The sequence below is a fragment of the Panthera tigris genome, chromosome A1 (genome assembly GCF_018350195.1).
Source record: "Panthera tigris isolate Pti1 chromosome A1, P.tigris_Pti1_mat1.1, whole genome shotgun sequence".
Taxonomy (NCBI): domain Eukaryota; kingdom Metazoa; phylum Chordata; class Mammalia; order Carnivora; family Felidae; genus Panthera; species Panthera tigris.
The window spans coordinates 19,823,628-19,841,996 of record NC_056660.1 but is presented as its reverse complement, the minus strand read 5'-3'; the positions used below and the strand labels follow the sequence as shown (position 1 = coordinate 19,841,996).

The 18,369-nt window shown below is 34.7% G+C and overlaps 1 protein-coding gene across 2 annotated transcripts in view; it reads right to left on the bottom strand.

Annotated features, from left to right (window-relative positions):
- The window catches only part of INTS6 (integrator complex subunit 6), an 89,032-nt gene that overhangs the window by 12,758 nt on the left and 57,905 nt on the right, over window positions 1–18,369 (bottom strand). For both annotated transcript variants that reach the window (XM_042962910.1, XM_042962965.1), the window contains exons 7-13: window positions 13,072–13,197; window positions 11,517–11,671; window positions 6,202–6,354; window positions 5,923–6,055; window positions 4,698–4,792; window positions 2,452–2,562; window positions 1,233–1,448 (exon numbers count right to left, since the gene is read on the bottom strand). In XM_042962910.1, the coding sequence (XP_042818844.1) occupies window positions 1,233–1,448; window positions 2,452–2,562; window positions 4,698–4,792; window positions 5,923–6,055; window positions 6,202–6,354; window positions 11,517–11,671; window positions 13,072–13,197 (989 nt within the window). The remainder of the gene's footprint in view (window positions 1–1,232; window positions 1,449–2,451; window positions 2,563–4,697; window positions 4,793–5,922; window positions 6,056–6,201; window positions 6,355–11,516; window positions 11,672–13,071; window positions 13,198–18,369) is intronic.

Below are 18,369 nucleotides of genomic sequence, written 5' to 3'. Positions count from 1 at the left end.
AGAGCCTGGAGCCTGTTTCGGATTCTGTGTCTCCCTCTCTCTGACCCTCCCCCATTCATGCTCTGTCTCTCTCTGTCTCAAAAAAAAAAAATAAAAACGTTAAAAAAAAAAAAAAAGAAATGAACGGACTATATGTGTGAGGGCCTACTTCTAGACTCTCTTCTGTCCTACTGCTCTATATGTTTATCCTTATGTCAACAACAGAACATGTTGATGCTCATTACAACTTTACAGTAAGCTTCAAAATAGATAGTGTAAGTCTTCTAACTTTATTATTTTTTTCCAAAATTTTTTACCTATTCTAGGACCTTTAACTTTCCATATACATTTTAGATTGGCATGTCTGTTTCTACAAAAAAAGGCTACTGAGATGAAGAATTTTTTTTTAAAGTAGGCCCCACGCCCAGCATGGAGCCCAGTGTGGGGCTTCAACTCATGACCTTGAGATCAAGACCTGAGCGGAGATCAAGAGTTGGGCACTTCACTGACTACTGAGCCACCCAGGCATCCCTGGGATGAGGATGTTTATAATAATGAATATCCATAAAGTATTTTAAAATCATGCTATGCACCCAAGGTCATCAGTTTAGGTACCAAACTACAGTGAACCCTCCCACTAGCTATGTAACTTTAGACAATCTTTAAGCCTCTGTATTCTTTCCTTCTTTTTTTAAAGTAATCTTTACATCCAACATGGGGCTCAAACTCATGACCAAGACAAGAGTCAAACGCTCTACCGTCTGAGCCAGCTAGATGCCCCGTCTGTTTTCTCATCTATAAAATAAATGGGGACACCTGGGTGGCTCAGTCAGTTGAGCATCCAGCTCTTAATTTCAACTCAGGTCACGATCCTAAGGTGGTGGGATTGAGCCCTGCATCCAACTCTGTGCTGAGTATGAAGCCTACTTAAGATGTGTCTCTTTGTCTCTCTGTCTCTCTCTCTCTGCCTCTCTCCCGTTCTCCCTAAAATTAAAAAAAAAAAAAAAAAATTAAAGAATTTAACAAATAAGTGAATGGGTTGGCTTACTGATCTATTCATCAATTTGGCATGTATAATTTTTTAATTCTAAAATTCACTCATTCAATGATAGTATTAATGATCATTAGTCTACAGAGGTATAGAAGTATTCCTAAAGTTTGGACAAACTAAATATCTGCTAATAGAAAATGTGATTTATTCAACAATACAACAGAATATATCCAGAGCAGTATTAAATTCATAGAACTATTACCTTATTGAGCAAAGCAACCTGGAACCCAGTGTATTCTTTCATATTAAGGTCTAGCAGTCTGTGAGGAACATCCTCCGAAATTCCCTGGAGCAACTGTTGAAAATCTTTCCTATAAGCCATTGATAAACCATGTGATCGGCTTCGGACTTTAATTCCAGTTTCCTGTACTACTTTTTTGCCTACAGATCCGATGACTCGATCAGATTCTATTTTGGCCTAAAGTAAAAATAAATAAGAGTTGGTCTCGACATAATCTAAATTAATAAATTAAACACTAATAGCTTTGGTCTTCTATAAATTAAATACATATTTATATTTTAAAAGTATGTAAGAAGTTAAAACCTCAAGTAGCACAGTTTATGTCAAGTTCTTGGTAAACTAAATATAGCTTAAATAATAATGTCTTACAGTTTTAAATCACTATAATAACCTTCCGGAGCAGGGCAAACAAAAACAATTTCAATTTTATTTTATTTACTAATAGCCACTACACTTAAATCATGAAATGTTTAAGTGCATCCTAAATGAAAATATGTATTTCTAAATCAGAGGTGATATAAAATTAGGGGAAAAAATCTCATCAATATTTACTTAAAGACACTATTATTAGCACATAATTAAATCTTCACAGGTATAACAAAAAGTGATGTAGTTTTTCACTGACAACAAGTAGCAATATTTTGACTCTTTCCAACCTACATCTCAATTAGCAGTTAAAGTAGTGATGGCAAAAGTACTGGAAAAATAATGTATTCTCTACAGTAGTAGTATCTTGGCAGTCTAACTGCATACTGCTTGACTACCAAAGAATCTATTACTGTGATATGCCCCAAATGACAAAATCAGCGTTTTCAACAAATATTTCAAAAGAAAGTCCCATTTTGAAAGAAAAAAACTACAGGTTTTAAAACATAAAGCAAAAGAAACTGATTTTTAAGAAAAGCAACTTTCTAACATACATTTCTCAAAAGAAAACATAACGAATGTTCACAGAATTTCTAGGACACTAATGAGGCCACTTTCATAAACTAGGAATTATTATTTGAAATTAACATTCCAAAACAGCAAACCACGTACTTGAGACTGAATTATGTTAATATATATGTGGTTTTAAAACATATAATGTATTCATATAACGTAATTCCATCAGAACCAGGAGAACTAACATTTGCATTGAAAACCATTCAAAATACTTAATGGTTCTATTTCTTAACATTACCTGTTGACTCAACTTTTTGAGGTATGAAATGACACTGTAACTAAGTCCATATTCCATACTGTCTGCTATTAGGTTAGGTGCTCCCATCATTCTAACAGCTTTCTTCAAAGGCTATAGGAAAAAAGAAAATATCACTCAATCCTAAACTTGTCAAAAACTTATGGCTACATGTATTGTCAGTTTTGAAGATTTCCCAAGAAAGACTTTCTTCTTTTCTTCAATAAGAGAGTAACATGATCATATTTGTATTTCAGTGAAATGTTTGCCTTAAAAAGGACTAGAGGCTATATTTTACCAACACCCGGGCAAGAAAGGGTAAAGTCCTGGACTCCTTAGTATCCTTGGAGATACTAAGTTTGGAAGAAATGGGGAAGATACAGATCACAGAGGTAAATTTGATAGAAATTAAGTAGTAAGTGAAAAGAAGTCAAGAAAAATGGAAGACTTCTACTTTGGGTAACTGGGTTGTGGCTCAACCATTCACTAGCTTTGTGACCCTGGACCAAGTTATATCACCTCTCTGTGTCTGAAGTTTTCTTTTGTATAACAATAATAGTATCTACTTCATAGGGTTGCCATGGGATTAAATGAACTATACATGTAAAGCACATATAAAAGCAGCTGGTACACAGGAGGCATTCAGTAAGTGCTAATCATTACTACTGTTACTATTAGCTGAACTGAAAAATCAAAACAAGCTCAGAGGGAAAAATAAGAAGGAAAAGCCAGTTTAATATTTGCTATGTATAGTGTAATACTTTTCAATTGTAAGGAGAGCCCAGTCGAAACCACTTGTGCAACGAAAAAAATCACCAGTATATTTGAGTGGGAAACAGTCAAAAAAGGATGACAGCCATTCACTGACACCAGACAGTGTATATGCACTGGTGTCAAACTGGAATCAAATCCAGCTCTGACATCTCAAATCCATGTAGCTTTGCCTGAATTCCCCAGGTTGCTAGGAAAACGGAAGTAAGTCAACAGACATAACAGTTCATATTCAGTGCGTCTTTCTTTTCACTCTCTTACATGGCAGGCACCATGTGCTAGACACACAACTCATCTCTTACAACTCTAAAATATGATTTTCAAAGCTCAAGACACTAATGCTCTTAGTAGAGACCATTTAGAAGGATTATAGTCAAATGCTATACTATTCCTCCATTTTTAAAAGTAAAAGTAATGTTTAAAAGTGCTTTTAGCATTGGTCTTTTTAGTAAGAGGTTACTTTTTCAAAAAGTAAATAATATATTTAATAATATATACACTACGGTCTTACCTACTGTGATACACTAGGTTGTTAAGTACAGGTGGCCACTGAGCAACATCGGGGTTAGGAGTGCCAACCCCTGCACAATAAAAAATCCGCAGGTGACTTTGACTCCCCAAAAAGTTAACTAATAGCCTGCTATTGACCAGAAGCCTTACTAATAACATAATCAATTCACACAAATTTTCTGTGCAATATGTATTATAGACTGTATTCTTAGAGTAACACTGAGGTTTATCTTGATTTTTTTTTTATATTTTCAGGCTATACGATTCATCTGAGAGTTTTTCAAATTGCCACATGTCTAAAAAATTTTTTCCATTATATTTATTGAAAATAATCCACATACAAGTGGACCTATCCTCTTCAAACCTGTGTTGTTCAAGGGTCAACTGTAGTCACAATCTCGTGGTTCTAAAAATAGGAGTCTATAAGAATATATACTTATCTACCTAAAAACATGTTTTTAGAGATTTAGGGAATAATGCAACAAAACTATTCTGTACCCTTAAGGAATAATAATTATAAAACTGCAATCTAACAAGGCAGTACAACAATTGGAGCTATTCTAAAAGCCAGGCTGCCTGCGAGTAAATTCCAGTCTCCCACACAAGTAGCCTTGGACAAATTACTTAATCTTTTAATACCTTAGTTTCCTCATCTATGAAATAGGAATGATGATCTCTACCTTGAAGGATTACCATATAAACTAAATGAGGTAAAATACTTAGCATAATATCAGGCCTAAGGTAAGCATTATATACATGTTCTCATCGTCATTATCATTGCCATCATCATTATTCCACAAATCACTGAAACCTTTCTTTCCCATTACATCTTTATCGGTCATTTGTACACTCAATTTTCATGACATTTATATATTCTATACATTCTATAACAGCAGTAAATACAAGTAAACTATAAGCATAATGTAAAATTTTGTAACAAGTTCTATTTTTAATGATCACATTCTTACCCCAAGATAGTAGGGAGGCATTGTCTTCAAATAACTTTCAAATGACTGTCTCCACTTCAATGTTGGTTTTGCTTTATGTACTTTAAACAAGTCATCTATAAATGAATGTGAACAAACTATCATCATTTTTTTCAGACACGAAAATCAAGTCAAGCACGTTTCATTTTTAAACACTGCTTTTTTATTTGTAAGAGAGTAACATATCAGACATCAATTTTTAACAAAATTAATAGTGGCAAAATTTTGGTTCTGCCATTGAGCAGTAATACCATTTTAAAAACAAAAAGATGCTAATCATGATCTAATATTTCATGAAATAAAGGTAGAATCAGATAATACACAAGAAAATCTGTACACTATCTAGACCTCAACATAAAACAGATTTGAGGACAGAAACAAAGTGTACACAATGTTTTCAATAAAATATACCTACTAATATTTTGACTATAAATTTTCTTTTGACGATAATATTTAAATCTGAAGTGGTTCCATGCATAGAAGTCTTCTCCAACAGTACTGCTCAAAAATTATAGCCAGAGGGTCCCCAGAAACTAACTTTAGGCTTTTATTATATCATTGGAACACATTCATTCATTTAAAAAATATGTGCCTGGATGGCTCAGTTGGTTGAGTGTCCGACTCTTAATTTTGGCTCAGGTCATGATCCCAAGGTCCTGGGATCAAGTCCCATGTCAGGTTCTGTGCTGAGTATGGAGCCTACTTAAGATTCTCTTCCTTTCTCTCTGTCCCCCTCTGTCACTCTCCCCCACTCACATGCACACTCTCTCTCTCTAAAAAAAATAAATAGACAAGTATGTGCCAAATGAAAATTATAGATACATTCTTAGAAAGAAAATACATTCAGATCTATAAATATATGCTTCTACAAAAATCCTTATTTACCAAATACAAAGCCTCTATTACCAATTCTCACTATGTAAGAAAGCTAACTTGTAGAAAACTTGGAATACTTAAAAATTTAAAACACAGTATCTTCAATAGTTTGTAGAATCAAAGGTGTTTTGACACTGACTTTTAATTTACCACAAACATACACAGGTTGCTATAAAACAACCTTAGATAGGTTCGATATTTCAGAGTATTAACAACAGTTCCGTTAATTTCCACAAAACATGAGAACTTACAAAGACATGTTCCCAATCTTTGTTTTTAGGAAAATCAGTATGTATGCTGAGCCACTGAGAATGGGACACGAGTGACTTACCTAGAAGGGGCAAGAGGACGGGGTAATTGTAAGGCATCACAAATAAGTTGACACAGTTCAGTGCTGTACTGGCTTTCAAGTAACCAAAGGGATGACCGAGCTCGCTGTATTTTGCACTATTGCTCACATATACCTGTTAAAAGGGAGTGGTTGAAACTTCACATTTAATAACCTTTACAGAATGTAATTGAAACCATTGATTCAATTTAACTTTAACTTAAAAAAAAAAAAAAACACATCCAACTTCAATTTTTAGGTCACTGTAGTTGCTCAGCTCACCTGCCAACATGTTTGAGGAGATTTCCTTTCCAGGATAAACTGAGTCAGTGGCGAAGGTTCCAACTCATATTTGTCAAAAGGCAATTTGTCAATAACCATCGGTTCACAGTCTGTACAGGAAAACTTCACTACAGGATGAGATGTACGAGGTGGCTAGAGAGGAAAGTCTTATTATTACTATTTACACAAAATACCAGAACAAACTCATTTTCCATATCCCTCGCTATCAAAATTTACTCAAGTCCTCAATTTTGCTGGTTAGTTTAATTTACTACTGACTACACTATTAAAGCTGAAAGAAAATACTTTAAAATGTAATGCTTAAATTTTATATAATACTCACCAAAAAAAGACAAACCATTTATATATAGCATAAAAATCTTTTTAGGTGGTAAAATCAAATTTGTCAGAAGTGCAAAATTTTGGAATAAGTGAGTACTCATAAATTGTCACATCTAGGAAACAACTGAAGTACAGAAACCTTAGTAAGTTCTCAATTGTAGCAATTTAATTTCTTGTATGGAGTGGTAGCTTCCAAACTGATAATAGACCTTGTGGTCAGTAAAAATTGCTGAATATATATTAGGACATATACACATTTACTTATAAATTATCTGTAAATTAACGTATAAGTATGTAATAAGATATATACCAAAATAATACTAAAATTAGGAGAAAAATATACATTAAAAGAAGTTCTAATGTTTTCCTTCCCTATTCCAGTAGACCATTTGGTTACCTCTGTGGTATATACACACTACTTTGGAGAACCTGATCTAAAAGTACAAAAAACCAAAATACCTTAAAGGAAAAAAAAGACATGTTAGAATCCCTGCCCGCCAAATAGTCTCCTTCCTAAAAATCTCACCAATTGAAGGAAATGTAAGCTCTGAAGAAATAACCTGAAATTTCACAGTATGAAAGACTCTTATTACTCCATTACTACCTACGCCCTGGTGGGTCCCAATCCACCGTGTTGGGACCGGATCTCTCTCACCTCTCTTATGTTCCAACTGCCTACTAGACAAAAGTCCCTCAAATACATTATTATGCAATTCGTTACTTCTCCCCTAAGCTACAAAACCTGTTCTAAAAACCTAGGGGCTGGTTATCCTTAACATCTCTTTATCCTCCATATTTAACTATCACAAAGGCCTAGATAAAATCCCGCAAATTCTAAACCACGAGGCAGAACCCATCAACTTGGCAGGTGCTCAGTATTTAGTTACTGCCCTCTGTCAGTACTAAATTCTCACTCTCTAGAAATTTATCTTTTATTTCTTAGTATTCTAATTTATGCCATCATCATTTCTCAGACTAGACTAGTACAACTACTTATTTTTCATGGCCCTAATTAGCTCCCTCCAATCAATCCCATAGCCACAAAATATAAATATGATCATGTCATTTCCCTATCTGCAATTATTTGGTAAAAGTAGCAAGCTAATCACCTAAAAATAGGACCCAGACTCTTTTCTCTAAACATCAGATACAAAGGGCCTTGATGATCCGGTCCCCATCTGCCTTCAACCACCGCACACCGTGTACACCCCACGCTCCAGCCATGCCAAACGACTTGCAAGTTACGCAAGTAGATCATCTTCTCATACTCCTGCTTTCATGTCATCCCTGGCAGCTTTATTATTTTCTTCCTTGCATATTGGCAAACAAACTAAGTCTTGAAGTCTGAACTGGCAAGTAAAATGTCTCAGAGATTTTCTCCCTGACACCCTTTCTTGCCCTACACTCCCAGGACATACCAGGCATTTAGGCATCACCTCCTCTCGGCTCTGCTCCATCCCTCTTGCACAGTTAGCACACTGTAGTGTACTGTGTTTACAGTTACAAGTCTGACCTTCCTATGGAATGGCAAGATGCCATCGTTTTAGAAGGTAAGCACCATCGTTTTACTCATACTGTGCTCCTGTATCTTGCATGTAACTGACACATATCTTACTGAATCAGTCCATAAAAGTCACTTATCTTTTTGGATTAAAATATTGAGATCCAAGAGCAACAATGTGTGTTGGTGAGAGAGGGTGTCTTCCAGAACGTGACAAAGAAAAGTTTGCATTTGTTACTTCATTTAATCCCCAAAACAATCCCATGAGATAGGAGCTATTATCTCCATTTAACAGACAGGAAATTGAGGCTTAGAGAAGATAACAGACCAAACTCACAGCTAATAACTCGTGGAACCGTGATTTCAATTCAGAACCAGGGGCGGCTGGGTGGCTCGGTCAGTTAAGTGACAGACCCTTGATTTTGGCTCTGGTTGTGATCTCACCGTTGGTGAGTTCCAGTCCTACTCTGGGCTGCAGTGACAGTGCAGAGTCTGCCTGGGATTCTCTCCCTCTCTCTCAAAATAAATAAATGAACATTAAAAAACATCTACTTAGAGGCACCTGGGTAGCTCAGTCAGACTCTTGGTTTCTGCTCATGTCATGCATGATCTCACAGTTTGTGGGTTTGAGCCTCGAATTAGCCTCTGTGCTGAAATGCGGAGCCTGCTTGGGACTCTCTCCCTCTCTCCTTCTCTTTCTGCCCTCTCCTGCCCCCACTGCCTCTCTCTCAAAATAAATAAATGAACCTAAAAAAAAAGTAGGTATCTTTCAAAACATAAAAATAAAAAAATGAAAAAATCTATTTAAACAAAACAAAAAATAAAAACTCAGAACCAGTTGCTAATAACTCACATTTAATTTTAGTATCATTGCATCTTATTTGAATACTATTATTAATAAAAATTTCATTTCCCCACTAATATATCCTTCAGTACTAAATCTTGCCAGTGCTTTCCAATATTGTCTCTTTATGATTCTCTCTTCCATCATCTTAATTCAAACTCTCAACATCTCTTACGTGAATCATAGCAATAGCCCTCTAGATAACCTGCTTTCTTTCCAACTCATCTCCTAATATTGCTGCATGTGACAACCACCAGATTAAATTTCCTACAGCATCACTCTGTTAAAAACATCTTCACTTATTCTGTGAACCCCAATGAGAAAAGCTCAAATTCCTTAACCATGCATTTAAAGTCGTGAGTACTTTGGTTTATTTAATAGTATTCTCAATGTCCCACATACATGGTATGACCCACCTATACTCTGCTATTTCTCACTCCTCTAAATACACCTTGTTCTTTTTTACTTCCATACTTTTTCTCACATTGTTTCCTCCCCAACTGAAATCCTACCCACACTTAAAAATCCTCTAACAATTTGCAATAGGCCATTAGAGCAGTATTAACAGATTATGCTTGTGACACTGGTTTTGGATTTCCTTCTATTAGGACTTAACAAGTACTACACATATACACAATAGAATGAATAACCAACAAGGCAATATTTGACACAAACACAATATCTGTTCTATGAAAGTTGAATGGACACCCAAAGGGAAAGTAAAATGACAAAAGAAATTAAGAGTTTATCTATAAAGGCCAGATTTTAAAACTATGATGATTCAATCAGAACAAGGAAAGGAATAAAGAAGATACTTCACTAAAATTTATAAAGCCTTAATTTCATGTATTACTTCATTAAATCCCTACTAAATAAAGTAAATCTCACTTTACAGACCTGTATAGAGTAAAAGTAAAAAGTACCCTGAAGAATTGATATAGGTTTAAAGTATAAAGGTTTCAAGTTGTGCACTCTTGGTGGGAATGCAAACTGGTACAGCCACTGTAGAAAAGAGTATGGAGGTTCCTCAGAAAGTGAAAACTAGAACTACCCTACAATCTAGCAATTGCACTACTAGGTATTTACCCTAAGGACACAAAAATACGGATTCGAAGGGAGACATGCACCCCAGTGCAACATCATTATCAACAACAGCCAAAATATGGAAGCAGCCCAAGTGTCCATCGATAGATGAATGGATAAAGAAGATGTGGTATATAAATACAATGGAATATTATTCAGCCATTTGCAACAACATGAATGGAATTAGAGAATATTATGCTAAGCAAAATAAATCAGAGGGAGACAAAATACCGTATGATTTCACTCATGTGTAACTTAAGAAACAAAACACAGAAGCAAAAGGAAAAAAATAAGAGAGACAAATCAAGAAGCACTCTCAATTACTGATGGTTACAAGGGGAGGTCGGCAGGGGATGGGTCAAATAGGTGATGGAGATTAAACAGAGCACTGTGATGAGCACAGGGTGATGTATGGAGGTGCTGACTCACCATATTGCACACCTGAAACTAATATAACACTGTATGTTAACTAGAATTAAAATAAAATAATGAAGTATAAAGGTTTCAGAAAGGGTTCAGTTTAATTCATGTATGATAACTGCATGAAACATTGTTAAAACTGCTTCATGATCTTTGAAATACAGTTCCTATCTTCTAAGGGTAATAGCAAAGAACTACTGTCATGTTCTCCCACACAGTATCCTATAAACCTTCAGATACCAGAAAAAAATGTTGATCTGAAAAAACAGTGTATTAACAACACCGAATAGATATTAATTTGCATAAGGTTATCCTATCACTATAAGAACCATATAGTGAATACTGATAATTCACAATGATCATTCAATAAGCCCCACTGTTTCTAAAAATAATTCATGTAAACAAGACTAGAAAGTCATTTCTACCTTAAACTTCTGAATGAGAACACTGAACATAACCTAAAACCATGAAAGTCTACATGAATTTCTAAGACTACGTCCTAAAAGATTACAAACAAACAACTGGAACTATTTTCTAAACTTTCATTTAAATTCTAAATTGTGTCCTAGAGACAAGCCCTCACATTATATTATATTTAGAGATCAAAGAGAAACTCTTGTTCCATCTATGATTTTGCATCCAGATGCCAATCGTAAAAACATAAGCATAGTATTAGATTCTAAAGAAAACAGACACCTTTTTTTCCTACTACTTCATAACAATACAGTGTACGAAATCAAGTAACAGCTTACCATAGCACTTTGAACATTGTCTAATTCCAATAAATTAGCCACCCCTTTGATAGCAGTTCTTAAAACTAGTATGAAAAGCAGTTAAGCGGCACCTGGGTGGCTCAGCGGGTTAAGCATCTGACTACAGCTCAGGTCATGATCTCACAGTTCAGGAGTTCGAGCCCCACATCTGGTTCTGCGCTGACAGCACGGAGCCTGCTTGGGATTCTCAGTCTCCTTCTCTCTCTGCCTGCCATACCCCTCCCCCCTCCCCCCCGCCACGCATGTGTTCTCTCTCTTTCTCTCTCAAAATGAAAAATCTTTAAAAAAAAAAAAAAAAAAAAGAGCAGTTAAATGGTTACTATTACAAAGTCACAGTCTCTCAGGTACTTACTAGTGTTGGAGAATTCTGATCTGGCCAAAAAGATTCTGGAACGGGCCAATGACCTATAGGAACCCCAGTTTTAGGATTTGGTCTCACATATATGAGTTTGTGACAGCTATGCCAGGGCTGTGATCCAAAAGGCCTTGATATATCTGGCTGCCCATCTGTAGCAAAGAAATGCAGACAAAGAAAGCATATGTCAATAAGGAAAAAAGCAAAAAAGTTAAATTATATCCACTGTTACGTTGCTTAATGAAAATGTCTGAGTTTTCTCATTTTTCTTGAATGGTTCTACTATCATGACTACTTAACATTTATATTAAAATTCATGAGAGAGTAAATTCTGCAAATTCCAACTATGAGTTCAACATTTGAAAGGAGGTCCCACAGTATCCTTTGCTTGCCGAGTCAGAATATGTAAAACCTCCTTTATGGTAAATACTTGTTTAATGAATGATAGGTTTTCCCTACCAGATGATAAGGGCAAACACCCAATCTCTTCATCATCATTCTTAGCTTAGTAAATGCTAGGTAAATACTGCTAAATGAATATTTCTTTCAAATCATTTTAACTAAAGCCTATTTAACTAAAAAAAATTTAATATGCAAATCCAGATACAAAGCACCTACCTTTAATCTAAAATTATTCTAGCAAAATAGCAACTGTCTTCAACAGTTCAATAAACATTTACTTGGTGCCTAACGCTAAGCCAAATATTAATATAATTCAAAAATACATTCCATGTCTAAGAATTCAATTAAAGAAAAAGCTTGTTTATTTAAACCAGAGACAGTGACATAATTTCTATAATCTTACCATCTTCTGCTCCTTCCCTATAATCCTCCTCTGAGAGTACCCATTTTTTTTATCTTTATGACTTTTCTCTTCTCCCAGTTACCCACTGTAGTGGACAACCTCTGCCAGGTGTCATTAACGACTTTCTAATTCTTGTTCTAAGCAATGCCATACTACATACAGGGTCCCAGATATAAGCTGTCCGTTGGTTCTAGTGTAACCCCTTATGCCCTCTAGCTAATAGAAATAGTTCATGATAACAGAATATTAAAATAAAGTCAGGTGGGGCTTAACTAGAGTTAATAGAGTCCAGCTTAATGGCAAAGGCTAGTTTCTCATTTTTGTAACCACACAAACCGTTTGTTTCTGACCAGTTTGATCCTTACAAAATGCAGCTAAGGAAATAAACACCTAGGATTGAACACTCTTGGAGTTATGGGACACAGGAGAAGCATATATGCTGGGGAGAAGCAAAGTGGCACACTTTTTCCTAAAAAGGAAATATAAGGTGGCTAATCTGCAAATGGTTAATAAGGTTTTCGACTCCTATAAAAATTTCAGGCTATCAACAATCAATATAAAAAAGTGATGCTACTGAACCACTATCGGTTCACCTTGACTTTCCTGTTTAATTTTCCCTCTTTACCAATAGCCATTTTGTCATCTCAACAATTTGACCTTGTCCATCTTAAAGCCAAATCATGGTAATTTTTCAGTTCTAGTTCAATGATGAAATTTAGAATGTCTATAAGAAAAGTATAATAATACCTTCTACAGGGGAAGGATCTGGTCCTGCTTTTTCAAAGTTTATTACCACCCCACTTTGCACTTTCTGTACCAAGGACTCCAGACATTGATTAAGCATTCTTGGAGAACATACAGAGTATGAACGGCCTGAGATAAAAAGAATAAAGTTAGTTGCAGAAATTTCTACCTTCAGCAAGACAGAACCATAGTGAGGTTTCTGATACTATTAACAAAAGTTCAATGGTAAAGTTTGACTTTATTTCATGATCTTATGGAAAAACGAAGAAAACTAGTTATTTTTAATCCACCAACAATTCCATTTTATGAGAGTACGTAAACTTTTTCTTCTAAATATAGGTATACACAAAATAGAAATTTGGTCTGAACAAACAACAATGAAAAAAATCACATTATATACTTATATATGTAGTATATATGCATATTATATAAAATATAACTTAAAATGCATTTATAAAATTATCTCCCAACTGTTACCAATTTATCTTTCATACACATACACAACATCTAATAACTAACCTTCAAAATCTTACTCCTGCTCAACAAAAATATTATCACTAAGATAAATGCTAAGCACATGGCAGATAATCAATAATTATTTAATTGGTCTGATGGAAATTATTGCATATTTTAAACATTTGCACTTTAACAAATAGATGGTAGCATGGGCTTTTCTGAATTTCATCTGGTTTGCATAGTTGGGAATTAACCTATCTTAAATGAATTTCCCTTTTGTGTATTTTAACCTATAGGATTTTTAGTACAAAGCATTTAAAATGCTAGTGGTTAAGACAAAATACTAGTGAAAAGATCTCTTAAACAGGGATTTTCAATAAATATATCTAGAGCTGTGTTGTCCCATACTGTAATCATCAGCCATATATGGCTACTGAGAACTTGAAATATAACAAGTCCAAATTTAGATGTATACTAACCATAAAACATACACCTGATTTTGTAAAGTTAATAGGAAAAATGTAAACTCTTTCAATAATTTTTAAATATCATTTTCATGTTGAAATATTTTTATTTATTGACTTAAAAGATATTAAAATTAATTTCACCTTTCAAGTGACCACTATAATATTTGTGATTACATATGTAACTTGTATCATATTTCTCTCATAGGTGTTGATCCAAACCAATGCTGAAAACCTTCAAACATCTTACAATGTTATCTGCAATAACCTCACTATGAAAACAGTCCTACTCTTTTTTCTGATTCCATCAATTATTTCCAAATACAGTTATATGATTATATTTGACCTATCAAATTACTCATATCAGTTTATACTTAACATGTGATTTGCGAAAGGCTACTCAGAAAAGAAAACATTAGGCAGTAGTAGGATTCAAATCCTCAGAGTCAGCTCTACTTAGAAAAACAAGTATCATATAACAAACAACTTACCTGTATGCGATAATAATAGTCGTAATCATAAAAATACCTACCAATTACTGAGTGTCTACATGCCTGGCACTATTCTACTTGCTTTATCATATTAATTTATTTAATCCTAACCACAACTGTATGGGTTACTTTCTTCATTTTATAAGTGAGAAAACTAAAGCACAGAGAGGTTAATTTATCCAAATTAGTAACAGCAGTACAGCCAAGAGTCAAACCCTTACAGGTTATTAGAAACTTTAATCTGGGTATACTCTTTTCCCTGGAAATCATGATGTTAATTTGAAATTAGTATTTTAACACTTTATTTATTTTTGAGACAGAGCATGAACAGGGGAGGATCAGAGAGAGGGAGAGACACAGAATCTGAAACAGGCTCCAGGCTCTGAGCTGGCAGCACAGAGCCCGACGCGGGGCTCGAACTCACAGACCGTGAGATCATGACCTGAGCCGAAGTCGGCCGCTTAACCGACTGAGCCACCCAGGCGCCCCTGAAATTAGTATTTTAAAAAGAATGCCTAAATGGAACCACACTTATTTGAAAGAATTGGCAGATTAAAATATTTTTGAGTCAAACATATATAAAGCAATATATAGAAAGGCTGATCATCTTAATACAAAGTATTTAGAAGATCATATAAAGGCTGAATATCTTATTTCATTAAATTTAAGCATATTCCTAAGAAGTCATAAAAAAACAAAAGTTTCTAAAGTGTAATTGTAGCAATTCTCTCTGCTCTTCTAACCTGTGTCATCATCGGTTGGTGATTAGAAAAATATGAGTAAATGAGTTAAAATCTTAGTATAAAAGAGAATTACAAAGATACTTTATTAAAATTAAAGAAAAAGCTAATAAACTTAAGTTTCCTGGCAAGTAATAAAGATCCATTAATTCCTTTGAAAGTTAAAGAGGAAATAGGAAATTTTGGCATCTTTACAAAGTAAGCCTATATCCTATGTAATATTTCTTTTATTCTCTAGATCAAAACTCATCTCTTGTACTGTACGACCCTTTGTATTGAAGCAATAAGTTTCTAGGATCACTGCTTATGTTTGTGAGACAAGCACATACCTCACAGTCAAGAAGCTGGCTCACTTATTGTTGTGTAGAGTCCACAAAAACATCAAACTAAATAAAGTGAGTCTAAAGGCAAAAGTGAAAAAAAATATTCTCCCACAGAAGCCTACTATACCAGCATTTTAGTCAAATGGAAAAGAGATAAAAAGAATATTTCCAGTAAGTTGAGCAACAGTCCTTGTAGAGGCTAAGAAAGTTAAACTGATTTACTCTACAATCTTACACAATTTTTGTAAAATGCTTCTACCATCATCTCCATTGAGCATTTTTTGACTTGACAGCCCTGTACCTCCTCCAAACCTGCTTCTCCCTGGTGTGCCATCTCAGTCCATGTCATAGCCATTTACCTCCAATACTCAGGTCATCCTTCATTCTTTCTTCCCTCACTGCCCTCATCCTTAGTTCCCCTTTGCATCAGACCACCTCTCACCACCCACAAACCCGGCACTTTACACCAAAGTACTGTCATCTCTTAACCAGCCTCTCTGTTTCTATTCTTGCCACTTTACGCTATATTCTCATCCAACAGCTGAAGTGATCTTTCAGATAAAGAAATCAGATGTCACCTCCTATATAAAAAGCCCCCGGTGCTTCTCGTCATATTTGGAAATAAACAATATTTATTATAGCCTAAAAGGTTATTCAATCTTTGTCCTTCGCCTACTGCCCTAAACCCACCGGTTTACTCTCTACTTCACATCAGCCTTCCTGCCGCTCACCAAAATACAGAGTGTGTTCCTTCCCTTACTACATCTCTCTGTATGGTTTACTCCATTATTCAGATCTTTGCTCGAATGTTAAGTAGACTTACTGTGAGGGATCATTTTACGATATATAAAATATCACATCATTATGCTATATACCTGAAACTAACACGCTGTAGGTCAGTTCTACCTCAATAAAGATTCAGTGAACATGCTGTAACAATAAGTTTAGAGAGATTAATATTTTTAAGACACAACTAAGATTGATTTAATCTCTATTAAAACAAGCGGCTTTACCTTTAAGGTTAGAGATATACAAATGTAATTTATAAAATAAATGTTGTTGGGGCACCTGGGTGGCTCAGTTGGTTGGGCAACTGACTTCAGCTCAGGTCATGATCTCACAGGTCGTGAGTTCGAGCCCCGCATCGGGCTCTGTGCTGACAGTTCGGAGCCTGGAGCCTGCTTCGGATTCTGTGTCTCCCCCTCTCTCTGCCCCTCCCCTGCTCATGCTCCGTGTCTCTCTGTCGCTCAATAATAAATAAACGTTAAAAAAAAAAAAAATCTCTTAAAAAAATAAATAAATGTTTTATTTCTTTAAACACGTATAATAATCTCCGAGGATAACTAATATATTAAATTGATTCAAACTAGGAGGGGTAAGTAAGCGTATCTTTTAGGTTTATGGCTTAAAAAAAAAAAAAAAAAGTCACCTCCTCAAAAGACCTTCTAAGAACACTCATTCTCTGCCTCAAGTTATTCTCTACACCCTTACCCTACATTTTCTTCATAGTAAGTAGCACTCTCCAATAGTGTTTATTCATTTTATGATTTTATCTATCACACAGTCCAAAAAAGTAACCTTTGCTTATTATTGTTCCTGCTGTATTTCCAGCACCAAGAACAGTTATATAGAGTGGATACTCATTCATTAGCTGATAATAAAAGAAAATTGCTTACAATGACAATTATATAATTTTTTTACAGTACACATAGAAAACATAACAAAATACTAATGATTTTGGCAACACAGGCACATTTCTTTCCAACTTTTCCCTAGTAAACAAGAATTATTCTATGAAGGCAAAATAAATGAACATACACTACTCTTACCATTAAGTTTAAAAATGCACAGGAATTGTTAGTAGTGATTATATATCTGGATAGTGCAATACTAGTGGGTTTAACTTTTCTGTTCTTTCTACTTTTCTAGTGCTTTATCCTCAAAACTTTCGTTAGTAAAACTTTCGTTTTAAAATAATAAAAAAGGAATACATATTATTCAGATCTATGAAAAGGTGAGTGGCATTTGAGCAGCTTCTCATTATTGCTATAGCAAGAGCATGAAAAGAGGCAAATAAACCACTACATCAGGAGACATTCAGGATATGTATTTGGGGAAGCTTTTCCTGACCAAGGTTTCTGGGTCATTGAAAGATATTACCAAGGGTGACTTCATCTGGAGATGTTCCTTTCAAAGAATAAGCAGAATAGCTTTAGTACATTACTGCCAAAGGCAAGGATATTAACCACTACATGATCTCTCAGGTTCACTGCAGACCCTCTCTGCTTATACCACTCACTTCATTTCACACTCTGAATATTCTTGATTCTAGGAGACCAAAGTTACAGTACATATAGTCCCATAACTTTACCCTAATTCTGAGTAAATAATATATAGTAAAAAATTTTCCAATGCAAAAGTGTTAATTACAGCTTTAAGGACTTCAATCTGTTAATTAAAAACTAGAACTAAAAAAAAATTATATTATCTATCTACCTATCTATGTATAGATATAGATATAGATATAGATATAGATATAGATATAGATAGATAGATAGATAGATGTATCAGGATTTTAGCAAGTAAGTCAGTTCAAGGCTAAAAACTAAACTTTTCTGAATACAAATGTGAATCTACCCATAGAACAATTGGGACTGTCACTGAAAAATATTATCCATGCACAAGGAATTGTTAGCAGTGAATTTTCACATTTCGATAGACAGGTTTTCCCTTTAAGATGTATGTATATAACTTTTTTTTTTAATATAAATTAAACTGAAAAAATTATAAGAGTTCACCAGAAAGTACTTCTATAAATAAGAACATT